We start from the raw sequence: 20,281 nt of genomic DNA, 5'->3' as shown, positions 1-20,281 counted from the left end.
GTCCTTCTTCGTCGGTATTCCCGGCACGGCGTTCGGCTTCTACCTCGACGGGCGACTATTTCTCCCTGCCCACTAACGCACGGTGGTCTTGGGAACGCGCAGACGCTGTAAATGTGCCTGGAGCCACTGGGTGCGCTGGGCAGGCACATGCGCCCACATCTTATACCTCTGGTCCGTCTGCTGTGAGCATACGGCACGTACCTGTAGCACCTTTTCCATCGCATCCAAATCGACCTGCGAGGCCATCTCGTAGATCGACGCCGTGGCATCGTCCTCGTCGTCAAGCGCCACGGGCGCGCTTGCTCCCTCGCCCGCCTGGCGCAGGCGGCCCCAGAAATCGACAAACGCATTCTCGTCGAGCATCTGCTGGAACGCCTCGCGCGCCTGCGCCTGGCGCCACGTATCCCACGCATGGAACTCGGCCTCGAGCGATACATGGATCGGCACGCGGTGCACGCTCGCGCCCTCGCCCACGAACCGGGGCAGCGCCGAGTTCTGGAACGCCTCGTCGCCACGTACCAGCGGCAGGATATCGTCGGCCCCGCGATCCAGGAGCGGCACACCCCGCGCATCCTGAGCATGCTTCTCAAAGAGCTTGGCAAGCTGGCCACGCCGCTTCGAGCGCAGACGCGCCATGTGTTCGTCGAAGAGCGCCCGCCTCGTCGCCGCGTCCAGCGCGACGTCGGAGCGAAGCGCCTGTGCGTCTTCCCACGGCAGCCACGGATCACGCACCGTGTCGACGAGATGCTGCTCATACGCCTGTACCTGCTGCTCGGCCAGCGCCTCGCTCTGCGCGGCGCGCGCCTGGTGGGCATGGCGACTGTGCGCCTGCCGCACCTGTGCTGCACGCTGCTGCAGGGCATGAGCGCGGCGCTCCTCGGCGGACCGTTTCGGCGGCGGCGCCGACGGCCCAGCACCTTGAAGCCACTGGACAAAGAGTTCAAAGCGGCGCGTCGCGCCGCCAGCCGCCTCGTACCGCGGATCGGAAGAGAGGCCTGGCGCTTTCTTCGCCGAGGCCCACACTTGCGTTGCCGTCTCCTTGTCGAGAGGGAGCGCGGCGCCAGCGTCGCGCAGCACGTCGCGCGGGGAGAGCGTCGCTCGCAAGAGCGCAAGGAAGGCCTGCTCAGCTTCGTGTACACGCTGCCGCTTCTTCTCGCTGAGCTCCGCAAGCCAAAGCTCGAAGAGGTGCTCTGCACGCGCACGCGACGAGGACTGCACGAATTGCGCGTAGCGAGGATCGTTCTTGAATGCGTCGTGGAATGCCGCAAAGGTCGTGCGCGTGGACGCCACCTGCTTGCGCAAGAGCTGCTGGAAAGCGTCCTCCGTCGAGGCGGACTGCGCCATCGCACGCTTTTCACGCAGCCGGTACTTGCACCACTCATTAAACACGTCTTCGCGGTCCTGCAGCGTCGGCAGCGCAAGATACGCAGGCTCCCGCACAAACTTGGGCAGCTCACGGTCCCAGGGCGCCATCGGATTGACCTCGTTCGGCGTCCCATTCAGCGAGGTGAGCATCGCCATATACTGGGCCTTGCCCTCTTCGAAGGAGAGCGCTGGTGGGGCAGCGTCTGAGCCAGGGCCGGCCTCCTCAGCGCGGGCCCGCTTGGCAGGTGGCTCCTCGTCCACCTGGCGCTCTTCTGGATCCTCGGACTCTTCAAGCTCCTCAAGCTCCTCGGGCTCCTCGGGCTCCTCGGGCTCCTCGGGCTCCTCTGGTTCCGATTCCTCGGCGTCTGGCTCAATACCCAGCGACCGCTCAAACGCTACGACCTGCTCACGAATCTCATCCGGAATTGTCCATGAAGATCGCTTGGTCCTTTTTTGTGCGTAAAACACGTTATCATGCGACGTCGTCACACGTAGCCAGCCGTCTGTGCCAGGGATCGGCACCTTCTCGCGCGGCCGCTCCGGCTCCATGGTCAAGGTGGACGTGCGAGATCACATGACGACCTCCACGACCGTCATGGTCGCTGCGGCGGACGAGAGCGACGATGAGGTGATTGGGCCTATGCCCGCGAGCGTCCCTGCGCCAGCGCCGGCTCACCAAGGCGCGCAGGCGTTCATGGAGCGCGAAGAACGGCAACGTCAAGCCGCCGCGCAAGAAGAGACAAAGGCCAGCAAGCCGACCGCCCGCCCCGACTGGATGCTTACGATGCCGTCGCCTGCAGACAGAGGTGCGGCACCTCCTGGCGTGCTACGTGCGCGTGGTTTCCAGCAGGCCACATCGCGAGCATGGCGTGCTGGTCCAGACGATCCAGCGGAAGCGCATCGGCTATGGACCGAGACACCTGAGCAAAAGCGCGAGCGCCTGCAGCGTGGCGCCGAGCCGAGTGTGGACCCTGGGTGGGAGCGCGAAGCGCTAGAGAAAGAGCGGGTCGCCGCGCGGGATGCTGCGCTGCGGGCGCAGGTCCAGTCCCACAATAAGGAGCGCTCAAAGAGCCTCCTGGACGAGCACAAGAATCGAAGACTAGACGAGCTACGGAGACGTGAGGAGCCCCGCATGCGCCACGACGAAACCCGCCACCGATCGCGGCACGAGAGCAGCGAGCGGAGAGAGCACCGCCACCGCCACCGGACTGAGCACAGGTCGCGGCACGAGCACAGGTCGCACCGCTCGCACGGCCACCACCGCGAGCGATCGCCCGTGCGCAAGACGCGCGCGCAGCGCGAGGAAGAGGATCGGGAGCGTTATGGCGAGTACGCGTCTCCTCTCTTTGATAAAGACAAGGTGCTCGGTAAGGGATCGCGGCTCATGGACGAGCGTGCGCGCTCGCGTTCGATCGCCGATGCCACACAGCTATCCAGCCGCTTTGCGACGGGGTCGTCGGGTGCCTTCCTATAGACCATCTCCACATTCCCTGATTCGGCCGAGGGCAATCGCTGTGCCCGCCGCCACCAGCCAGGGCGCGGAGATCCACGAGGCCCCCTGCGACTGAGCGGCCCCTACGCTGCGCCGACCTGACATTGTTGTTCATGGGAAATATCTTCAGTTGTTGTACGTGTGTGCGACTAACCGCAGGTGCGGGCTCCCGCAGTCCTCAGTACGAGCCGCTCCTGCTCGACAACGAGCGTGACGCCGTAGCGGACCTGCTCCAATACCTTGAGAGTACGTGCCCCTGTCTGACCCAGACCGTTCTGAGACGAACTTTTTTGCGGGTGAGCCGTTGCGTGCGCTCTCTACCCTGTCGTTCAGCGACAATGTGGACCTGCAGCGCAGTGCTGCGCTTGCGTTCGCTGAGATCACCGAGAAGGAGGTACGCGAGGTCGGACGCGAGACCCTGGAGCCTGTGCTCTTCCTTCTGCAGTCGCACGATGTCGAAGTGCAGCGTGCTTCGAGTGCGGCGCTCGGAAACCTGGCCGTGAACTCGGAGAATAAGCTCCTGATCGTCAAGCTCGGCGGTCTGGAGCCACTGATCCGCCAGATGCTTAGCCCGAACGTGGAAGTGCAGTGCAATGCGGTCGGGTGTATCACGAACCTAGCCACCCACGATGACAACAAGACCAAGATTGCTAAGTCGGGCGCTCTCGTGCCCCTGACGCGCCTGGCCCGCTCCAAGGACATCCGTGTGCAGCGCAATGCGGCAGGTGCCCTGCTCAATATGACGCACAGTGATGAGAACAGGCAGCAGCTTGTGAACGCGGGTGCGATCTCCGTCCTGGTCACGCTGCTTAGCAGCACCGACACGGATGTGCAGTACTACTGCACGACGGCCCTCAGCAACATTGCTGTGGACGCGGTCAACCGCAAGAAGCTTGCGCAGACAGAGCCGCGCCTTGTGCAGAGCCTGATCGGGCTTATGGAGAGCGGCAGCTTGAAGGTGCAGTGCCAGGCGGCGCTTGCGCTGCGGAACCTGGCGAGCGACGAGAAGTACCAGATCGAGATTGTGCGCTCGAACGGTCTGCCCCCCCTGCTGCGCCTTTTGCGCTCGTCATTCCTGCCGCTCATCCTGTCCGCGGCGGCGTGTGTGCGCAACGTGTCTATCCACCCTATGAACGAAAGCCCGATCATTGACGCCGGATTCCTTCACCCGCTCATTGAGCTGCTGAGTCACGAGGAGAACGAGGAGCTGCAGTGCCACGCGATCAGCACACTGCGCAACCTGGCAGCGAGCAGTGAGCGGAATAAGGCCGCGATCATTGACGCCGGTGCGGTGGAGCGCATCAAGGAGCTCGTGCTCCACGTGCCGCTCAGCGTGCAGAGCGAGATGACCGCCTGCGCGGCGGTGCTCGCGCTGTCGGAGGACCTCAAGCCGCAGCTGCTCGACATGGGCATCTGCGAGGTGCTGCTGCCACTCACTGACTCGCCCTCGATTGAGGTACAGGGCAACTCGGCGGCCGCGCTCGGCAACCTCAGCAGCAAGGCCGACGACTATGCGCCGTTCAATGCGGTGTGGGACAAGCCGGCAGGTGGCATGCATGGCTACCTCGTTCGCTTCCTCGAGTCGGACGATACCACGTTCCAGCACATTGCTGTATGGACGCTCATTCAATTGCTCGAGAGCGGCAATGCGGAGCTTGAGCAGCACATCCGCGACAGCCAGCACCTCTTCTCCCTAGTACGCCAGCTCCAGGCGCGCGGTGACGCCGACGACGCGGCCGACGACGCCGAAACTGGCGATGGCTCGCCAGAGAAGGAGATCGCAGCGCTGTCGCGCCGGATCGAGGAGATCCTATTCGAGGAGGGAGATACGTCGCACGAAGCTCCGTAGACACTGTATAAGGGCGCGATAGGGTTCCACGATCGATCCAAGCATTCTCAGCGGTGAACTATCTAGCAAGCACATTACATGTCCTGCGAGGGGTAGTTCACCTTGGGGTTGAAGAACAGCGACTGCTGGCCCCAGGGGAACTTCTGCGCGGGTGAGCAAAATAGACGACCTACCTTGTTCTTGATGTTCTGTGACGTTAGCGTGACAGATACGTACCAGGTACTCGTAGTCGGGGCGCTCGGGCAGCTCACCGCCGTTCTCCTCCAGGATGTGTGCTTGGTGGGCCGCGTGCTTGGCCTCGACTTTGTACATGTAGGCACCGAGCACAGCCGCTGCACATTAGCGGACATCACATACCACCAGGGATCAGCACAAAGAGGCTGATGTTGCGCCACATGCTGGTCGACTCTGCGAGAGTGAGTTCACACATCATACGTACTGGCCGCGTGCTCAAAGGCGTGCTTGCGGGCCTCGACGAAGGCCTTCGCAGCCTCAGGGTCAGGCGTGAACGACGAGTTGAAGCGGCGCAGAACGGGCTGGCGCGGACGGAGCGCAGCCGAGCGGGGAATCACAGCACGGAAAGCAGCCATCGTAAAATGGGTTTGCAAAGAAAGGAGCTATGGTGGAGCGGACCCGAGAGCGGGCGCGGCCGGCACCCGCCCGAAATCACGTGAATCTGGGGGTCAGTGTGGTTCGCAACGCCGCCGCCCTCAGCTGGGAGCGCCGCGTCGCGGGTGTCTGCCACGCGATCGGTCAGCAGACGCTACCGATCCACGACAGCACCCTGCGGTGCGGCGCACTCGCTCATTCTCTATGAAATAGAGTTGCGAATAAGGATGACACGCATCATAGGGCTTGTTCGTACGCACCGAGTGATCATGCACCAGCGGTGCGGCGCTTGGACATGGCCTCGAGCGCGCGCGCGCGTAGCGCTGCCAGCTCCTCGGGGCAGGGTGGGTCCGGACTGCGGCGCTCTGGCGTCTGGCTCGTGCGAGCTTCGTCCTTGGCGCGAGCCTCGTCCGCACGCCAGCGCCCCTCGCGGAAGCGCCGACTCGCATCAAAGATGCGGGCGGACCCAGGCGTCAGGTACTGCACGCCATGCCGCCGTTGCCAGTCGACGTCGTGCTCGCCGGGTGCGAGCTGCGTCCAAGCGACCTCCTGCTCCAAGCGCCCCAGCGGCGCCGACGGGATCAGGGGCGCGTGTCCGTACGCCAAGTGGCCTGCGAACCAGGCGCGCCGCGCAGCATCGTCAAAGTGACTTGCGTGGAAGGCCTGCCACGCTGAGGACGACATGCATGGCCAGAGCTAAAATGGGCGCATTTCGACTACGAGACATTTGCCACGTGATGGGTCCTGCCCTGCCTACTCCGTCTTACTGCCAAACTACTGTGAGCGACGTGGAACTTACGGCGGCATGCATCTCACTGAGTGACGCAGCAAAGTCTTCCGGGTGCCAGTTCTTTCCGTAGCCAGCCTTGATCCCGCTTTGAATCGACTCGGCCGTGACAGCGCTGTCCGTGTTGCCGACCTGCTGTCAGAGAGACATACGTACCGTGGTCACCAAGCCGCGGAACCACTCGGGGAATGCACGCAAGTACGGAAGTAGATTCGTCAAGAGCGGCTGCGAGATGGACGCGCCCAGACCGCCCTGGATTGTGCTGGCCATCGCCTCGGCGACCTCGATGGGCTCGAGGACGGGCATCAAGAACTCATTGTCCGAGTCCTTGAGCGAGTAGCCCAGCATCGTGCGCACCTTCGTAGGCGTGACGACCGATGTACGCACACGCGGCGCCTTGTAGATGGCGCGTAGTTCGGCACGCAGCGTCTCGTGAAACGCCAGGGCGGCCGCCTTGCTCATCGAGTAGGCGCCCAGCATGGGCAGCGAGCAGTGCGACGCCGAGCTCGCCACTGTCATGTAGTGGCCATGGTTGTGCTGAATCATGTGAGGCAAAAACTCCTTCGCGAGCGTCACGTTTGCCAGCGCATTGATGTCGAACGTGCGCGCGAAGGACGCCTGCGACACCTGCAGCAGGCTACCACCGATAGCAATGCCTGCGCAGCTGACCACATACGACGGCGACTCGCCAAACGTCTCCCGGATCTTGGCGTGCGCGGCAGCCACCGACTCGGGTTTGGTCACGTCCGTGCGGACATACAGAATCTCAGGCGCGCCGTTCGATGCAGGCGCATACTCGGGATTTGCAATGTCCAGAACTGCGATGCGCGCCCTGTAGCGTTGCGACACGAGCTCGACAAAGCACTTGCCGATGCCCGTCGACCCACCCGTGACCACCAGGACGTCCTTGCTCCACTGCGGCGGATCGCGGTGCGGCACGCCGAGGTTCGCCGCCGAGCGCGAGAGGCGCTTGCTCGCGATCTTGATCACTATGCACAAAATGACACGGTAGATCCAAGGGTGGCGCTTCGCCAGCAGCTCGTACCAGCCGCGCGGCCCCGGCAGGTTTGACAGCACCTGGCCGACCGAGTGCCCGCGGCGGTCCAGCACAAGCGCAGCCAAAGGGAGAACTAGCAGGAAGGGTGCCGAAAACGGCACCACATCCAAGACCCGGGCAATTGAATCGACCGAGAAGCGCTTGGGAGAGGACATGGGGATGCCAAGCGTGGGGTGCGGCCCCACATCCACCAAGCCGTACTGCCGGCTTTAGTCAGACATCTCACGTGGCACCGTGCGCCGTGCGCTGCTCACCCAGGTACCAGTGGCATGGCGAGCGCGGCCCTTTCGCCGAGTGTGCGGGCCCTACACGATGGGATAGAGCGCCGCATGAAGGACGTACAGCAAGTGCAGCTCCCTAGGCTCAGCACTTGCACACTTGCCACCGAGCTCAACGAGTGGGAGTCGGAGTTGCACGCCACGCTGCATCGACTCGCGTCGATGGTGGCGCAGCTGGAGAGCGAGAGGGACGACGCTGAGTCCTCGGAGGAACGTGACGGCATTCAGGCTGCGGCACAGGAGGCGAATCGCGCGCTGACAAGGTAGGCCCGTACGCTAACCGCAGCCTTCGTACCGAGTCTCGGCGCGCACTCCTTGCGGCCCATCGTGCTACGCTGTCGCAGCAGGCCACCGTGGCACGCGCTGCGCTGCTCGGGCGTCCTGCAGAGCGGGAGGCGCGCGTGCCCACGGACCGTGCGCACACCACGTCGGACCAGCTGACGACGGCGCTCCAGCGTACCGTTGCGCTCATGTCGGGCGAGCTCGAAAAGTCGGGCTACTCGGCCCAGCTCCTGGAAGAGTCGTCCGACACGATCGCACAAGTGTCGCAGCGGTACACATCTTTTAATGAGCTACTGCGCAACTCGATTTCGCTCGTCCGCCAGATGGAGCGTGCGGAGCTCATGGATTTGGGCATGCTCGTCGGATCGATGGCCTTCTTTGCGGCCTGCGTCTTGTATATTCTATACGTCCGCGTCCTGTCCAAGGGACTGTGGGCTCTTGGGCTGACATGGAAGGCCACAGGGTACGTGGGCTCCGGTGCTTTGGGCGGTGTGTCGTCGCTGGCTGCGATGGTATCATCAGCTGCCCATCCGACTGTTCAGCCGCCCCAGCCTGTTCGTGATGCGCTCGAGGACTGGATGCCTCGGGGGTACCGCGATGAAGATGTCGTATACGAGGATCCACGTGTTGAGACTCGGTGCGAATCTGGCCCGGCGGCGACTGGCACAATCGTGTCGAGCGCCGCACCTAGCTTTGCTACGCATGAATCGAGCACTACAACGGACGAGTTTGACACCATGGCTAAGGCTGACGTGCAGCCTGAGACGGTGGCGGGCGAGCCTACACAGAGCGTGGCACCCTTGCCGGATTTGCCCGAGCCCACTGCGACGAGCCCTGCGGACGATGTGCCGTCTGAAGTCGCTTCCTCGAAGATGCCGACTCTAGCGATATTGAATGACGCGACGAGTATGGCTGAGCCGACGAGCAAGGCTGAGCCGACGAGCAAGGCTGAGCCGACGAGCAAGGCTGAGCCGANCGAGCACGGCTGAGCCGACGAGCATGGCTGAGCCGACGAGCACGGTTGACTCAATGAGCACGGCTGAGCCGACGAGCACGGTTGACCCAAGCACGGGTGGCCCAACGAGCACAGGTGACCGAACGAGTATGGCTATCCCTATGAACAATGATGAAGCACAGTCCGAACTGTTCGACCCACCATCTGCCGAGGTCCGTGACAGCACAATAGACGTCCGCTCTACCAGTGCTTCCGGCTCGGAACATCATGTGCCCACGTCGCGGCGCGCACGACCGTGGGACGACGAACTCTAGGCATACAAGTCTATGGGCACAGTCTTGCGCTGAGACCGGCTGGGCAGGACGACCACAGGCACCGAGCACTCGACAATTTCGAGGCGCGTGGTCACTCCTCCCTGTCGCCCACACAGCGCTGGCGCGCCTCGCCGCACAGTTTGATACGCACTGTACGCGTCCGGATGCTGCACGAGATGCGGCGGGGGCTCCCTTCGTTGGTGGCCGTCCTCTGCGCTCTCTGTGAGCAACGACACACGCAGAGACCAGCGGTGCCGGATACCACTCGTCATAAACTCGGGCGTCGCGCCGCTGGGAATGGTCAGCAGCATGCTGGTCTGCCGGGTATCCAGCGTATTTTCATGGTGCGTCGCGTAAACCTGCCGAGTCATCTTCTGCGTGCGCCCTGGCGGCAGCAGCGCCAGCGAGGCGTCGACCTCTTCGTGCGACTCGAGTGCCGCGGCGACCTGCCATGAGTCTCTCGTACATACCCGTACTACGCGCACATTCGCATGTAGCTCATTCATGCGCACAATCACATGCACCGCATCGCCCAGGCGGTACTTGGCGCGCGCCACCGTCAGCACAGCAGCGACCTGCCCGTCCTTGGCGATATCGTACGTCACTTTGCCGGCACGCTGCGCAAGGTCTTGCACGGCGTCCATGCATGTCGGTGGCAGCGCTGCATCCGTACGTTCGCCAGTGGATCCTCCGCGCAAGAGCTGCTGGGCCCACAGGCTCAGCGCCTCGCGCTCAGCGGCGTGCTCGGGCCGCGCGCGCCCGACCTGCTCGACGGTGGCATCCGAGTGGGGCAGCACGATCGGCTGGAGCAGATCAAAGCAGGCATCGATGCCCGCCCCTGGCGATACATGGTTGTATACACGGATGGGGATGTGCAGGAGGCGCGACTGCTGCATGCCCTGCACACGCGCATCGACGCGGTTCGTGCCGATCGTCACGTAGTAGTCAAAGTGCACCGCCTGCCCATGGAACGATGGCGGCAGGTCGGCCGGCAGCGGGAGGGACAGAGTAAACGAGCGGCTCTCTCCTGGCGCCAGCTCGATATCGACGCCCAGCATGGTCGGCGGCGTCGAGTAGGTCGGCAGTGTGCGGCTGAGCAGCGTGCGCGTCTGGATATCGGAAAACGTTGAGCCGGATGGCTGGAGCCGCGCGGCCGACGCACGGCGCGCACCGGTCGTGCGGAACAGCAGAGCAGCCATCGTAGCGACCGCCGGGACGTGCGAGGCGCGCAAGTCGGTCGTGCGCGCACCCGCCTCAAAGTCAATGGATCCTGCCTCGTATTCAGCATCGTAGCTGAGCTCGCCACCGCCAAGCGTGCGCGGCGTGCCTTGAGTCGATGCAGGTGACACGGGCGTGCCGGGCATTTCGCCGCGCGCGAGGCGCAGGCGCAGCTGATCAAAGTCGGCGGATCGCACGATCGCACGCTCCAACTCCATGGTCCCACTGACCTGAGCGAAGGCCCACAACAGCTTTTCGTGTCCGAGGGGCAGCGCATCGCGCCGCGGGAAAAGCGGGCTCTGCAGCGCATGCTCCGTGAGCGAGTCGCCCGCCCAGGCGGAAATGGACTCACGCAGCGCCTCGTCCATCACCTCATTCTGCGACGCAAACAGGTCTGGGTGCGGCGACGCGTCCGCCGCGGAGGGAAGAGGCTTGGAGTCCTGCGAGAGACCAAACGCCTGGCTCAGATCCTCGACCTGGTATGCGACGACCGACTTCTGGCGCGCATGCGGATGCAGTGCAGGCACATCAGGCACGCGCCGGTTCCACGCCTCGGGGCGCGACGAAAAGGTCGCACGTCGTCTCGCCGGATCCCCTGGCGTAAGCGCGGGTGGGTTGGATCCCACCATGCCCAACCTCGTCGGGCGCGCTGGAGCACTCGCTGGCAGGCCCGGTAGACTGGTCACGCGGCGGGGCATCGATAGCGAGCGGCGGTGGTCCATCGCAGGACGCCGCGCCACATTCGTGTTCGTAAAAGTAATGGTACATTCAAATCGTTCACCCGCAAAGAACGAAGGCTGCTTAGGCGTCACGGAGACCACGACCGACGACGCATACGTCGGCTCCCTGGCCGCCGCCATCGTTGCCCAGCGGTGCCCGGTGGAGGGCGGTCGTGCAGCGCACCTCCACTGGGGACCGCGCTGGAGCGCCGCTCGACGCGTGGGTGCGTGTCGACCACCGGGGATGAGCGGCCCCAGCACGCGCGCGAACGACGGAGCGGAGCCGAGCGCGAAGCGCGTCAAGGTCGAGGGCAAGGGTGTGCCGCCATGGAAAGCGGCCGCTGAGCGCCGGGCGGCGGGTCCGGCGGCGCCTGGCAGCAAGCCGATCCCTGAGGGCCGGCCGAACTGCCTTGCGGGCCTCACGCTCGTGTTTACGGGCGAGCTGTCGAGTCTTGGGCGCGACGATGCGGTGGATCTCGCCAAGCGATATGGAGCGTACGTGGCGATACTAACATGCAGCAAGGTCACGACGGCGCCCTCGTCCAAGACCTCTTTCGTCGTGGTCGGTGAAGGCGCGGGGGCCAAGAAGCTCGAGACCATCCAGAAGAACCGATTAAAGACACTTGATGAAGACGGGTTCCTTCAGCTGATCGCTGAGCGCGGCGCACAGAAACTCGACGAGCGTGTCAAGGACAAACTCGCCGCCGAGGAGAAAAAGGTCCAGGCGGCTGCGCGCGCGCTCGAGACGTCCAGCGCGCCTGGCCAGCTGTGGACGTCCAAGTACGCGCCGAAGCAGCTCAAGGAGCTCGTTGGGAACAAGTCCAACGTCGAAAAGCTGCAGGCCTGGCTGCGCGACTGGCCCAAGTCGCTGCAGGCCAATTTTAAGAAGCCGGGGCCGCATGCGACCAACACGTTCCGCGCGATGCTGATTTCCGGCGCGCCGGGCATTGGCAAGACGACGGCGGTACATCTGGTGTGCAAGCTTGAGGGATACGAGGTGCTGGAGCTGAATGCGAGCGATACACGGAGCAAGAGGCTGCTCGAGAGCGAGCTGAGCCAGACCATCCACAACCGCTCGATCGGCGACTGGGCCAAGCCCGGCACGGCGAAACTGGGGCGCCTCGCGATCGTACTCGATGAAGTCGATGGTATGTCAGGCGGCGACCGTGGCGGCATTGGCGCGATCAACGCGCTGATCCGCAAGACGCAGGTGCCCATCATCTGCATCTGCAACGACCGGCGCAACCCCAAGATGCAGCCACTGTACTCGACGACATTCAACATGACCTTTGCGAAGCCGACGGTCCAGGCCATTCGCTCGCGCATGCTGTCGATTGCGTTTCGCGAGGGCCTCCAGATCCCTGCCGAGGTCATGGACCAGCTCATCGCGGCCGCCCAAAGCGACCTGCGTCTCGTGACCAACATGCTGTCGACGTGGAAGCTGTCGCACAAGCGCATGTCGTTTGATGAAGGCAAGAAGTTTGGCGCCGCGAACCAAAAGCCCACGCTGCAAACACCCTTCTCGCTGTACGGCGAGCTGGCGAGTCCCCAGCGCTTTGGACCGCTCAATAAGCAGTCGCTCAACGACAAGCTGGATTACTACTTTCAGGACCATGCATTCGTGCCCCTGATGGTCGCTGAGAACTACATCAAGAGCCAGCCCGTGCTTGCGCAGCGGGAGTCGGTGCCGGCCCTCAAGGAGTGGAAGCAGCTGCAGCTCCTGCGCAATGCGTCCGAGTCGATCTCGGATGGCGACCTGGTGGACACGCTCATGCATGGACCGCAGCAGCACTGGTCGCTCATGCCACTGCACGGCATTGCGAGCAGTGTGCGCCCCTGCTCGTACATTTACGGCGGGCATTCATCGTTCCCCGCGTTCCCCTCGTACGTTGTATGCACTCACTCAGCTTCTTGGGCCAAAACTCCAAGCGCATGCGTCTGCAGCGCCAACTCGTGGACCTGCAGACCCGCCTGCGTCTTAGCACTACAGGCTCGAAAGACGACGTGCGCCAGTCGTACGTGCCAGGTCTGCTCTCGGTGCTCGTGGATCCAATTTTGCAGGCGGGTCAGGCGGCCATCCCAGGCGTCATCGATACTATGGACGAGTACTACCTCCTGCCCGAGGACCGTGAGACGCTCGTGGAGCTCGAGCTGGGCGACGTGCGGCGCGAGGACCGGCTCAAGAAGGTGCCAGCGGCCGTTAAATCGGCTTTCACGCGCGCCTACAATGCTCGCAGCCAGTACGTATCCTGCACTGACTCCAGTCCGATGGCATTCCTGAAAACGGCGGCGCCAACGCCCAAGGGCCGCGCGATCAAGACCGAGATGCCCGACAACGAAGAGGCTTACGGGGTACGTAACCTATGACGATCTAACACCAGGCGGATGAGGAGCCTGCCGAAGACGCAGACGACGAGGCGGATGCCCAGGCCGACCTGGATCCTACCAAGGTACGCCGAGGCCGTTGCTCACCACAGGATGCGCTCCTGCGACCGGCCAAACGGCCAAAGAGCGCTGCTCGATCTCGAGCGTCCAAGTAATGGCCGATCTTGCGCGTTGGAAGCGATTGGTTGCGCCCTGCCGCGGCCGTCGGAGCAACACGTTAGATTAGTAAATAGCGGCCTATGGCCAGCTAGTCCTACTCGTTCCACGTGGCTCATGGTTTTTCTTCTGGCAGCTCCCAGGCCTGCATGGCTCAGCGTTTAGCCTATTCATCGAGGTCGCCGCCACTCCTTGTCGGACGTCCTTTGCGCGACGGTGCCTAGCTCCCTGGGGTGTATTTTTTTTACCCGTCTAGGAAGCTCTCTCTGGTTGTCTCCTCTAGGCGCAGCCATATCTGTACTTTAGTCTCAAGATGGGTCCCGATACCTCGACGGCGGCGGCACGCATTGCGCCGGCCGCTGCGCCGGCCCCAGCGCCGGCCGCTGCGCCGGCCCCAGCGCCGCGAGGCCGCACCAAGCCCTTCATACCTCGAGCTGAAGCGGCGACAGATGACGCCTCTGTGCCTGCGGCCGAGCGCCTAGTACCTATGTTCAACGACCGCTTTCTCTTTGACGACGAACTGGAAGCCAACGAAGACTCTACGTTTGTGCGCAAGTACAACCTGTCGGCCGCTGGAGACGATTTTCCCATGTTCCTCAAGTCGTCGGATGCTGGCACGCCTGCAGTGTCGCAGCCGTCGCACTTTTCTAGTGCACTGGATCTCGCCTCGCTTGCACCCATGCACAAGCGCTCGCCCCAACCCGGTGCCAACACAGGTCTATCCCCTTGGCTGCATGCAGCCACTGATGAGGTGACGCCTGGAAATGGCCCGGCTTCCGCTTTTGCGGGCCTCGGCTCGATCGGCAGTGGGCCCGGCTTGCTGCTGCACGACAGGTCTGCGGCACGTGGGTCGTTTCCGGAGCTGTTCAACGATGCACCGGCTGGCCTAGCGGCGTCACTGGCCTCGATGCCGGCGCCGCCGCTCTCGTCGACGTTGCCGGTCGGTTCCCGGCCTGCCTCGTTTCACGGTGCGAACGGCCTCGTCCCGCCGCTTATGAATCCGGCGCTCAACTCGACAGGCACCAGTGCCTCTCCCAGTCCGCGTCTTGGTTCTCTGAGCGATGCGTCTGCGACAAGCACGCCGCCCGACTCGGGTGAAACGCCTCGCTTTGCGCGTTTGGGACGAAAGGAAGATCGGCGCAAGAACAGCCGTCTGTTTGCCGATGATGCCGACGTGTCCATGGCCCGTGGACTGCGTCGTTCCGATGTGGACTTGTCGGTGATGCCGCTGGAGGACCTGCAGGGGGAGATCTCGCATCTGTGTCGTGACCAGTACGGGTGCCGCTTTCTCCAGAAGAAGCTGGATGAAGGCATCCCCTCGCAGTGCGATTTGATCTTTACCGAGACGTTCCCCCTCTTTGCCGACCTCATGACCGATCCGTTTGGCAACTATCTGTGCCAGAAGCTACTGGAGCACTGCACGAATGCGCAGCGTGACCAAATTGTCGAGGCGATTGCCGACGATCTCGTGACCATTTCGCTCAACATGCACGGCACTCGCGCGGTCCAAAAAACGATTGACTTTATCTCGACGCCGGCTCAGACTCAGGCGATCATCTGTGCGTTTTCCCGCAATGTGGTGACGCTCATCAAGGATCTGAATGGAAACCACGTGATCCAAAAATGCCTGAACCGCCTGAGTGCCGCCAACAACCAGTTTATTTACGATGCGGTGGCGGCCAAGTGCGTGGATGTGTCGACACATCGCCACGGATGCTGCGTGCTCCAGCGCTGCATTGATCATGCGTCGGATGAGCAGCGCCTGCAGCTTGTTCAGCAGATTACGATGTACTCGCTGACGCTTGTGCAGGACCCTTTCGGCAACTATGTCGTGCAATATGTGCTGGACCTCAACGACTCGGCGTATACCGAGTCGGTGACACATCAGTTCCTTGGGCACGTCTGTGAGCTGTCAACACAAAAGTTCAGCTCGAACGTCATGGAAAAGTGTATTCGCGTAGCCGAGCCGTCGCTGCGGAAGCAGCTCGTCTCGGAACTAATCGAGTCGGCCGGCCTGGAGGCCCTGCTGCGCGACTCGTTCGCCAACTATGTCGTGCAGACTTGCCTGGACTATGCAGAGCCTGCGCAGCGTGCCCAGCTTGTGGAGTGTATCCGACCGATTCTGCCGTCGATCCGCAATACTCCGTACGGCAAGCGCATCCAATCCAAGCTGCAGCGTGACGACAGTCAGGGGCCCAATGGCGGGTCGGACATGGGGCCGCGCTATCGCCGCCATGACGCGCGTCCGCATCAGCCAGGTGCATCGCAGGGACCTCGCCAAGGCGCCAGTACTGGTGCCAACGGCCGACCTGCCGCGCTGGCGCCCGGCACGCGCCCGGCACGGGCCCAGCGCAAGAGCGACCAGTACCCCCGCAGCTCTGCCGATGCCACAGCTTCTGCAACAATGCCAGCTTCAACCGGGGCGCCCTACCATGTGGCACCGGACGCTGCCGCGCAGCTGTACGCTCCGTTGCAGCGTATGCAGTTGAATGCGGACATGGCACCCGTGGCGCCCTTCGCCTTTACGTCGGGCGACCTGGTCATGCCGATGCGGAGCGCACAACAACCGTGGTAAGGCTTGTGTACATTAAATGTCTGGGCGTGTAAATTACTACATGTGGAAGATGTACCACTAGAGACTCCGCTGTACCGTAGGACAAACCACATAGGTGTATATGATAACAGGATTCCGCAATTATCTGGTGCCCTGGATCTCTGGCAGATCCTCTGGGTCAATAGTGCGCACAATGGTATCTTTGATCTTGGGGAATACGGTCTTGTAGGCGTCACCGCCAAGGACCATGTCCATATGTTCGTAGCCCTTCAGTTCGAGGATGTGAACAATCTGGACATTGCTCTCGTAGGCCATCAAGCGATCAACCAGCGGCTTTCCCAGCACTAAGTGGTCGATTGAACCATACGCCACAGTGAGGGGGGGGAAGGACGGCGGAAACCACGGCTGGGTGATGCGTGGATCAAACACACACCCTCGAGCAACAAACGAATGGATCCAGTAGTACAGAAGCTCACTGCTAGTCGTCACACCCGTCGAGCAAAAAATCTTAGGTTTGTGGCGGTCAACCCAATTGTGGTCGTGGAAGTCGAACAAGTAGGCAAATATAATATAGGCCATATGCCCAAACAGCGACTTAGGCAGCAAGGCGCGAATCAAGTCCAGAGCCGGAAGAAACTCCCGCACGCCAAAGACAAGCGACCACGCCCAACGCGATGGCACCATTTTCATAACCCGAAAAGGCAGCCGTCTCAGCGAGCTACCGGGATAAACAGCAGGGCCTAGGGCCGTGAACGAAGACAACTTCTTGCCAAAGTCGGCATACTTGTTAAGTGCCAGGAACATGCTGCCCGTGCCCTGTGAGTGCCCCACGTATGCCAACTGCTTGTAGCCCGTAGTCTGCAGCACAAAGTCGACCACGTCAACGAGATCGTCCCCCAGTTCAATTAGGCTCCACGACCAGAAGCGCGGATCCCATCGGCTGTACCGGGTATGTCCCGCGCCATAGTTCGAGCGGATGTTGGTGCTCCATACATCAAAGCCTTGATCGACCAGCCAAAAGCCCAGCGAGCGTTCCTCCGACGTGAAGAAAAAGAGCGACGTGCAGAGAATACCATGCTGCAGGACCACCGGGTAGCCACGCCCGCCCGGGCGCCGCGGATCAGAGATACGATGAGCCTTGAGGATCCAGCCCTCCCGTGTTAAGATCTCGTACTCTTCACATTGGTAACCCCAGTACTCGGCGTAGTACTCGACGCGCTCGCTGTAGCGTTCGCCTGTGATGCGCCGCTCATACTCAAAGTCCAGGCGCGCCTTAGGGTAATTCTTCCGGAACGGATTAAAGTACCGTGCAAAAGCCAGATTTGCAAGGATCATCAACCCCAGGGACGTCAGTCCGAACATGAACATCTGTCGGATCTCAATGTACATGCGCGAAAAAAACCCAAAATCACCATACTCGCCAACTGAATGCATGAAGAACGCCGGAAAATCCTCCGGATGCTCCTGCGCCGCACTCATCTCATTTGGATTAAAGTAGGGCTGCTCTGTATATTCGTCCATCCTGTGTGGCGTGTCCTCAAATGCCGTATGGGGATGTTCCACATACACTCCATGCCCTCTGCTTTGCGCATGGTCGGCCACCGAAGGCCGTGCGTGTCCGCTGTAGTGTCCATTCCGGTAGTCATCATTCTCCTCATCGTAGATATATTCTGACTGTGGGACGGAATCATCAATCGGCTCGTACCCTGCGCGCGCAGAGCGCGACGCATGGTTTATGCGCTCTTGGGTCGGGTAGTCCCTGGCGTGCGCACTCGGTTCATTATAGCCATAGCCGTCAGGCATCAACTGCTCTGATCCATCATCAATGTACTCGTCTGCGTCTTCAAATTCATCACTCTGGCGTCTTTCCGAGGGCGCAGTCGAGAGACCGTCGGTGTCCATGTACGGGTCATGGGTCCTGCCGTCGTCCAGAATAGGTTCACCGACCTGAGACACATCTGCCTGTTGATTTCCAGACGATCTACCCTGTCTCATTCGGCGAGACTCCGACGCACGCCGCGACCGAGCGCGACTCGTCGCCATCGTCGTCGTCCGGTTCGGTAACACAGCGCACTTCTCCCCAAGTGCAGCGGCGACGCGCCCAACAAGTGGGGCAAAGCACGTGATCATCGGCCGATGTTTTTGACGCCAAGCAGATCCATTGCATGGGCCTGCATACACATCCTAACATCCTGGGACACGTTGATGCGCTCAGCGGCAGCATGCCGTTGTTGTTAGCTTTCGCACCCAAGATTCCTAATATCATATTGGGATGGTGTACTCCAATTCTCATGCTAATCTTGTGCTTGTTACTTTCGTTGGCTTTTCTCTCTATACCAGCACTCCGCACACTGTCACTTCCGCCTGATATTCCGCACACGCGATATCGTGCCACTGGTCCGCACACAAATTCCTCTTCCCAACATGACTCACCTATTTTTTCGATACCTAGGTACGCTGCGTACCATCTTGGAGTAGCTCGCCTCGTGATAATCCGTCCAGGCACCGTGTCGCAGTATTCAGCTATGTACTACGTGGGCGCCTTTGGGCGATGGTGGACGTGGAATGCTACGGTGCACAGTGGGTACACTCAATCGGCGACTGTATCAAAGTCTCTGTTGCCATCACCCGTCACTCCCGCTGACGACACTCTCCAAAAAGCACTTGCAGCTTTGGGTAAATTCAAGAGCCAAGTGAACCAGAGAAAAGCGGAGCTTCGTGTGCAGATACGGCAACTGCAGGAGACACAGCGCCTACATGAATCGAGGTGTCAACAGCTGGAGCACGAACAAACCTCTATGCGTAATCAACTTGCAGAGCTATACATGGCGCGGGACAAGTGCGACTCATTGACCTTGCCCGTGCAGATGAAAATAAGGGAGGAAAATGCGGCAGAACGCACTAAAGCCTACGAGGAGCGCCGTACACAGCTTGTCCAACGCATTGTCTCGGCTCAAAATCGATCAGCCGAGCTGCAGCATCATGTATCTACTCTTCAGGCGCGCGTGGATGCCATGCGTTCTCAGGTCAACATGAACTCACGACTCTCGACACCGTCGCCTATGCCGCCTCCTCTGGAGCCAGACACTGCTTCCCTGTACCACCTCCTACCCAGCAATTTGCTGTCGTCGGATGATTCCTTTGATACCCTGTCTACCTCGTTAGACTTGCAAAATTCACCTCCGACACCGAACGGGAGTACTATCTTTCCATCAGGCACATGCCTGCTCTCGTTAAACCCAAGAGCCAAGGAGTTTACTAGCTCGCGCTCCATACGTCCAGACGCCGGCTACTCAGAGTCATTGGCTTCCCCATTGCCGCTTTATCATTTGATATAACGACAGTGTCCATAGGATTATCTTTACACAGGAGCAGAGGCGACAGTGGCCGGTTCCGTATATGCATATCTGGGCATGGCAGCCATCTTCTCCTCGGGACTTAGGACTGTATCCGTGTAGGCCAGTCGTGATTTCAGTCCTTGCTGCAGCGCCTTGGTATGAGGGTACACTGGTGTTTCAGCCGGCGCGGCGTCTGCGTCTGACGGAGCTCGATTGGGGTCCAACGGCGGTTCGGCAGGCGCCGGTGATGACTCCATAGGCGGGCGGATCGGTGGCTCTGACTGTGGTGCTTGTGTCTGCGTAAGCATGGGTGGCGCCGACGTTGATGCTGCTCCGCTCATCAATGCTTTGTGCGCTGCGAGCTGAGCTCGGAGTTCATCAGCAGACAGGGCCACCTTTTCTATCCGGGGTCGCTTAGGCATGGGCGGTCCTCTACTCTTCGAAGGTCCAGTAGCCGCACGCTCACCACTGCGGCGCACTTGCCAAGCGATCAGGTCGCTATCGGGCACACCGACCATTCCGTAGATTTCAATCTCGAACGAGTCGCGTCCCGGCAGGGTATTTTCAAGTCTGCATAAGTCTCACGAAACGCACCTTCCAGGTTGCGCCTTATGAACTTGTCCGAGATGGACCGCCAGGCCACCTGCAGTGTTCAGTCGACGAGGGCAGAAGGGACATTTGAAGTGTTTCGCTTTTTGGTGCTGGATCAAAACTAAGATGAGATCGTCAAAACGTACCCTTTTCATCTTCAAAATCGCGACTGTATATTAGTGAACATATACATACTCGCAGTACCAGCACCATGCATCCAACTGCGGTGCCTTCTTCTTCTTCGCCATCGTCTTGGTACGGGCGTAAGGATCGCGACTGGGGGCGTATGTGTCACGTGCCAATTTACGAAGGAAGAAGGGCAAACCATGCAT

The 20,281-nt window shown here is 61.4% G+C and overlaps 9 protein-coding genes across 9 annotated transcripts; 4 read left to right on the top strand and 5 right to left on the bottom strand.

The window, feature by feature from the left end:
• Positions 1–72: 72 nt before the first annotated feature.
• MSY001_2275 (uncharacterized protein) lies at positions 73–1,914 on the bottom strand (the record flags this gene model as incomplete). The annotated part of the gene is made up of 2 exons (XM_018884118.1): positions 73–168; positions 202–1,914. 2 exons carry the CDS (start codon positions 1,912–1,914, stop codon positions 73–75), a joined length of 1,809 nt encoding a protein of 602 aa, XP_018740810.1.
• A 1,056-nt stretch (positions 1,915–2,970) lies between these two features.
• On the top strand, positions 2,971–4,706 carry MSY001_2274 (uncharacterized protein; the record flags this gene model as incomplete). Its single annotated transcript, XM_018884117.1, has 2 exons — positions 2,971–3,103; positions 3,127–4,706. 2 exons carry the CDS (start codon positions 2,971–2,973, stop codon positions 4,704–4,706), a joined length of 1,713 nt encoding a protein of 570 aa, XP_018740809.1.
• Positions 4,707–6,078: 1,372 nt separating this feature from the next.
• On the bottom strand, positions 6,079–7,314 carry MSY001_2273 (uncharacterized protein; the record flags this gene model as incomplete). The annotated part of the gene is made up of 2 exons (XM_018884116.1): positions 6,079–6,237; positions 6,259–7,314. The coding sequence occupies 2 exons, from the start codon at positions 7,312–7,314 to the stop codon at positions 6,079–6,081; spliced, it is 1,215 nt and encodes a 404-aa protein (XP_018740808.1).
• A 174-nt stretch (positions 7,315–7,488) lies between these two features.
• MSY001_2272 (uncharacterized protein) lies at positions 7,489–8,708 on the top strand (the record flags this gene model as incomplete). Its single annotated transcript, XM_018884115.1, has 2 exons — positions 7,489–7,651; positions 7,705–8,708. The coding sequence occupies 2 exons, from the start codon at positions 7,489–7,491 to the stop codon at positions 8,706–8,708; spliced, it is 1,167 nt and encodes a 388-aa protein (XP_018740807.1).
• A 276-nt stretch (positions 8,709–8,984) lies between these two features.
• Positions 8,985–10,904, bottom strand: MSY001_2271 (uncharacterized protein; the record flags this gene model as incomplete). The annotated part of the gene is made up of 1 exon (XM_018884114.1): positions 8,985–10,904. One exon carries the CDS (start codon positions 10,902–10,904, stop codon positions 8,985–8,987), a length of 1,920 nt encoding a protein of 639 aa, XP_018740806.1.
• A 265-nt stretch (positions 10,905–11,169) lies between these two features.
• MSY001_2270 (uncharacterized protein) lies at positions 11,170–13,465 on the top strand (the record flags this gene model as incomplete). The annotated part of the gene is made up of 4 exons (XM_018884113.1): positions 11,170–12,809; positions 12,833–13,277; positions 13,307–13,375; positions 13,403–13,465. 4 exons carry the CDS (start codon positions 11,170–11,172, stop codon positions 13,463–13,465), a joined length of 2,217 nt encoding a protein of 738 aa, XP_018740805.1.
• A 314-nt stretch (positions 13,466–13,779) lies between these two features.
• MSY001_2269 (uncharacterized protein) lies at positions 13,780–16,041 on the top strand (the record flags this gene model as incomplete). Its single annotated transcript, XM_018884112.1, has 2 exons — positions 13,780–14,093; positions 14,301–16,041. The coding sequence occupies 2 exons, from the start codon at positions 13,780–13,782 to the stop codon at positions 16,039–16,041; spliced, it is 2,055 nt and encodes a 684-aa protein (XP_018740804.1).
• A 120-nt stretch (positions 16,042–16,161) lies between these two features.
• On the bottom strand, positions 16,162–18,063 carry MSY001_2268 (uncharacterized protein; the record flags this gene model as incomplete). Its single annotated transcript, XM_018884111.1, has 2 exons — positions 16,162–17,978; positions 18,036–18,063. 2 exons carry the CDS (start codon positions 18,061–18,063, stop codon positions 16,162–16,164), a joined length of 1,845 nt encoding a protein of 614 aa, XP_018740803.1.
• Positions 18,064–19,381: 1,318 nt separating this feature from the next.
• MSY001_2267 (uncharacterized protein) lies at positions 19,382–20,197 on the bottom strand (the record flags this gene model as incomplete). Its single annotated transcript, XM_018884110.1, has 2 exons — positions 19,382–19,928; positions 20,145–20,197. 2 exons carry the CDS (start codon positions 20,195–20,197, stop codon positions 19,382–19,384), a joined length of 600 nt encoding a protein of 199 aa, XP_018740802.1.
• Between the last annotated feature and the right edge of the window lie 84 nt (positions 20,198–20,281).

The sequence above is a fragment of the Malassezia sympodialis genome, genomic scaffold (genome assembly GCF_000349305.1).
Source record: "Malassezia sympodialis ATCC 42132 genomic scaffold, msy_sf_10, whole genome shotgun sequence".
NCBI classification, from domain to species: Eukaryota; Fungi; Basidiomycota; class Malasseziomycetes; order Malasseziales; family Malasseziaceae; genus Malassezia; species Malassezia sympodialis.
This window is presented reverse-complemented; position numbering and strand designations above follow the sequence as displayed.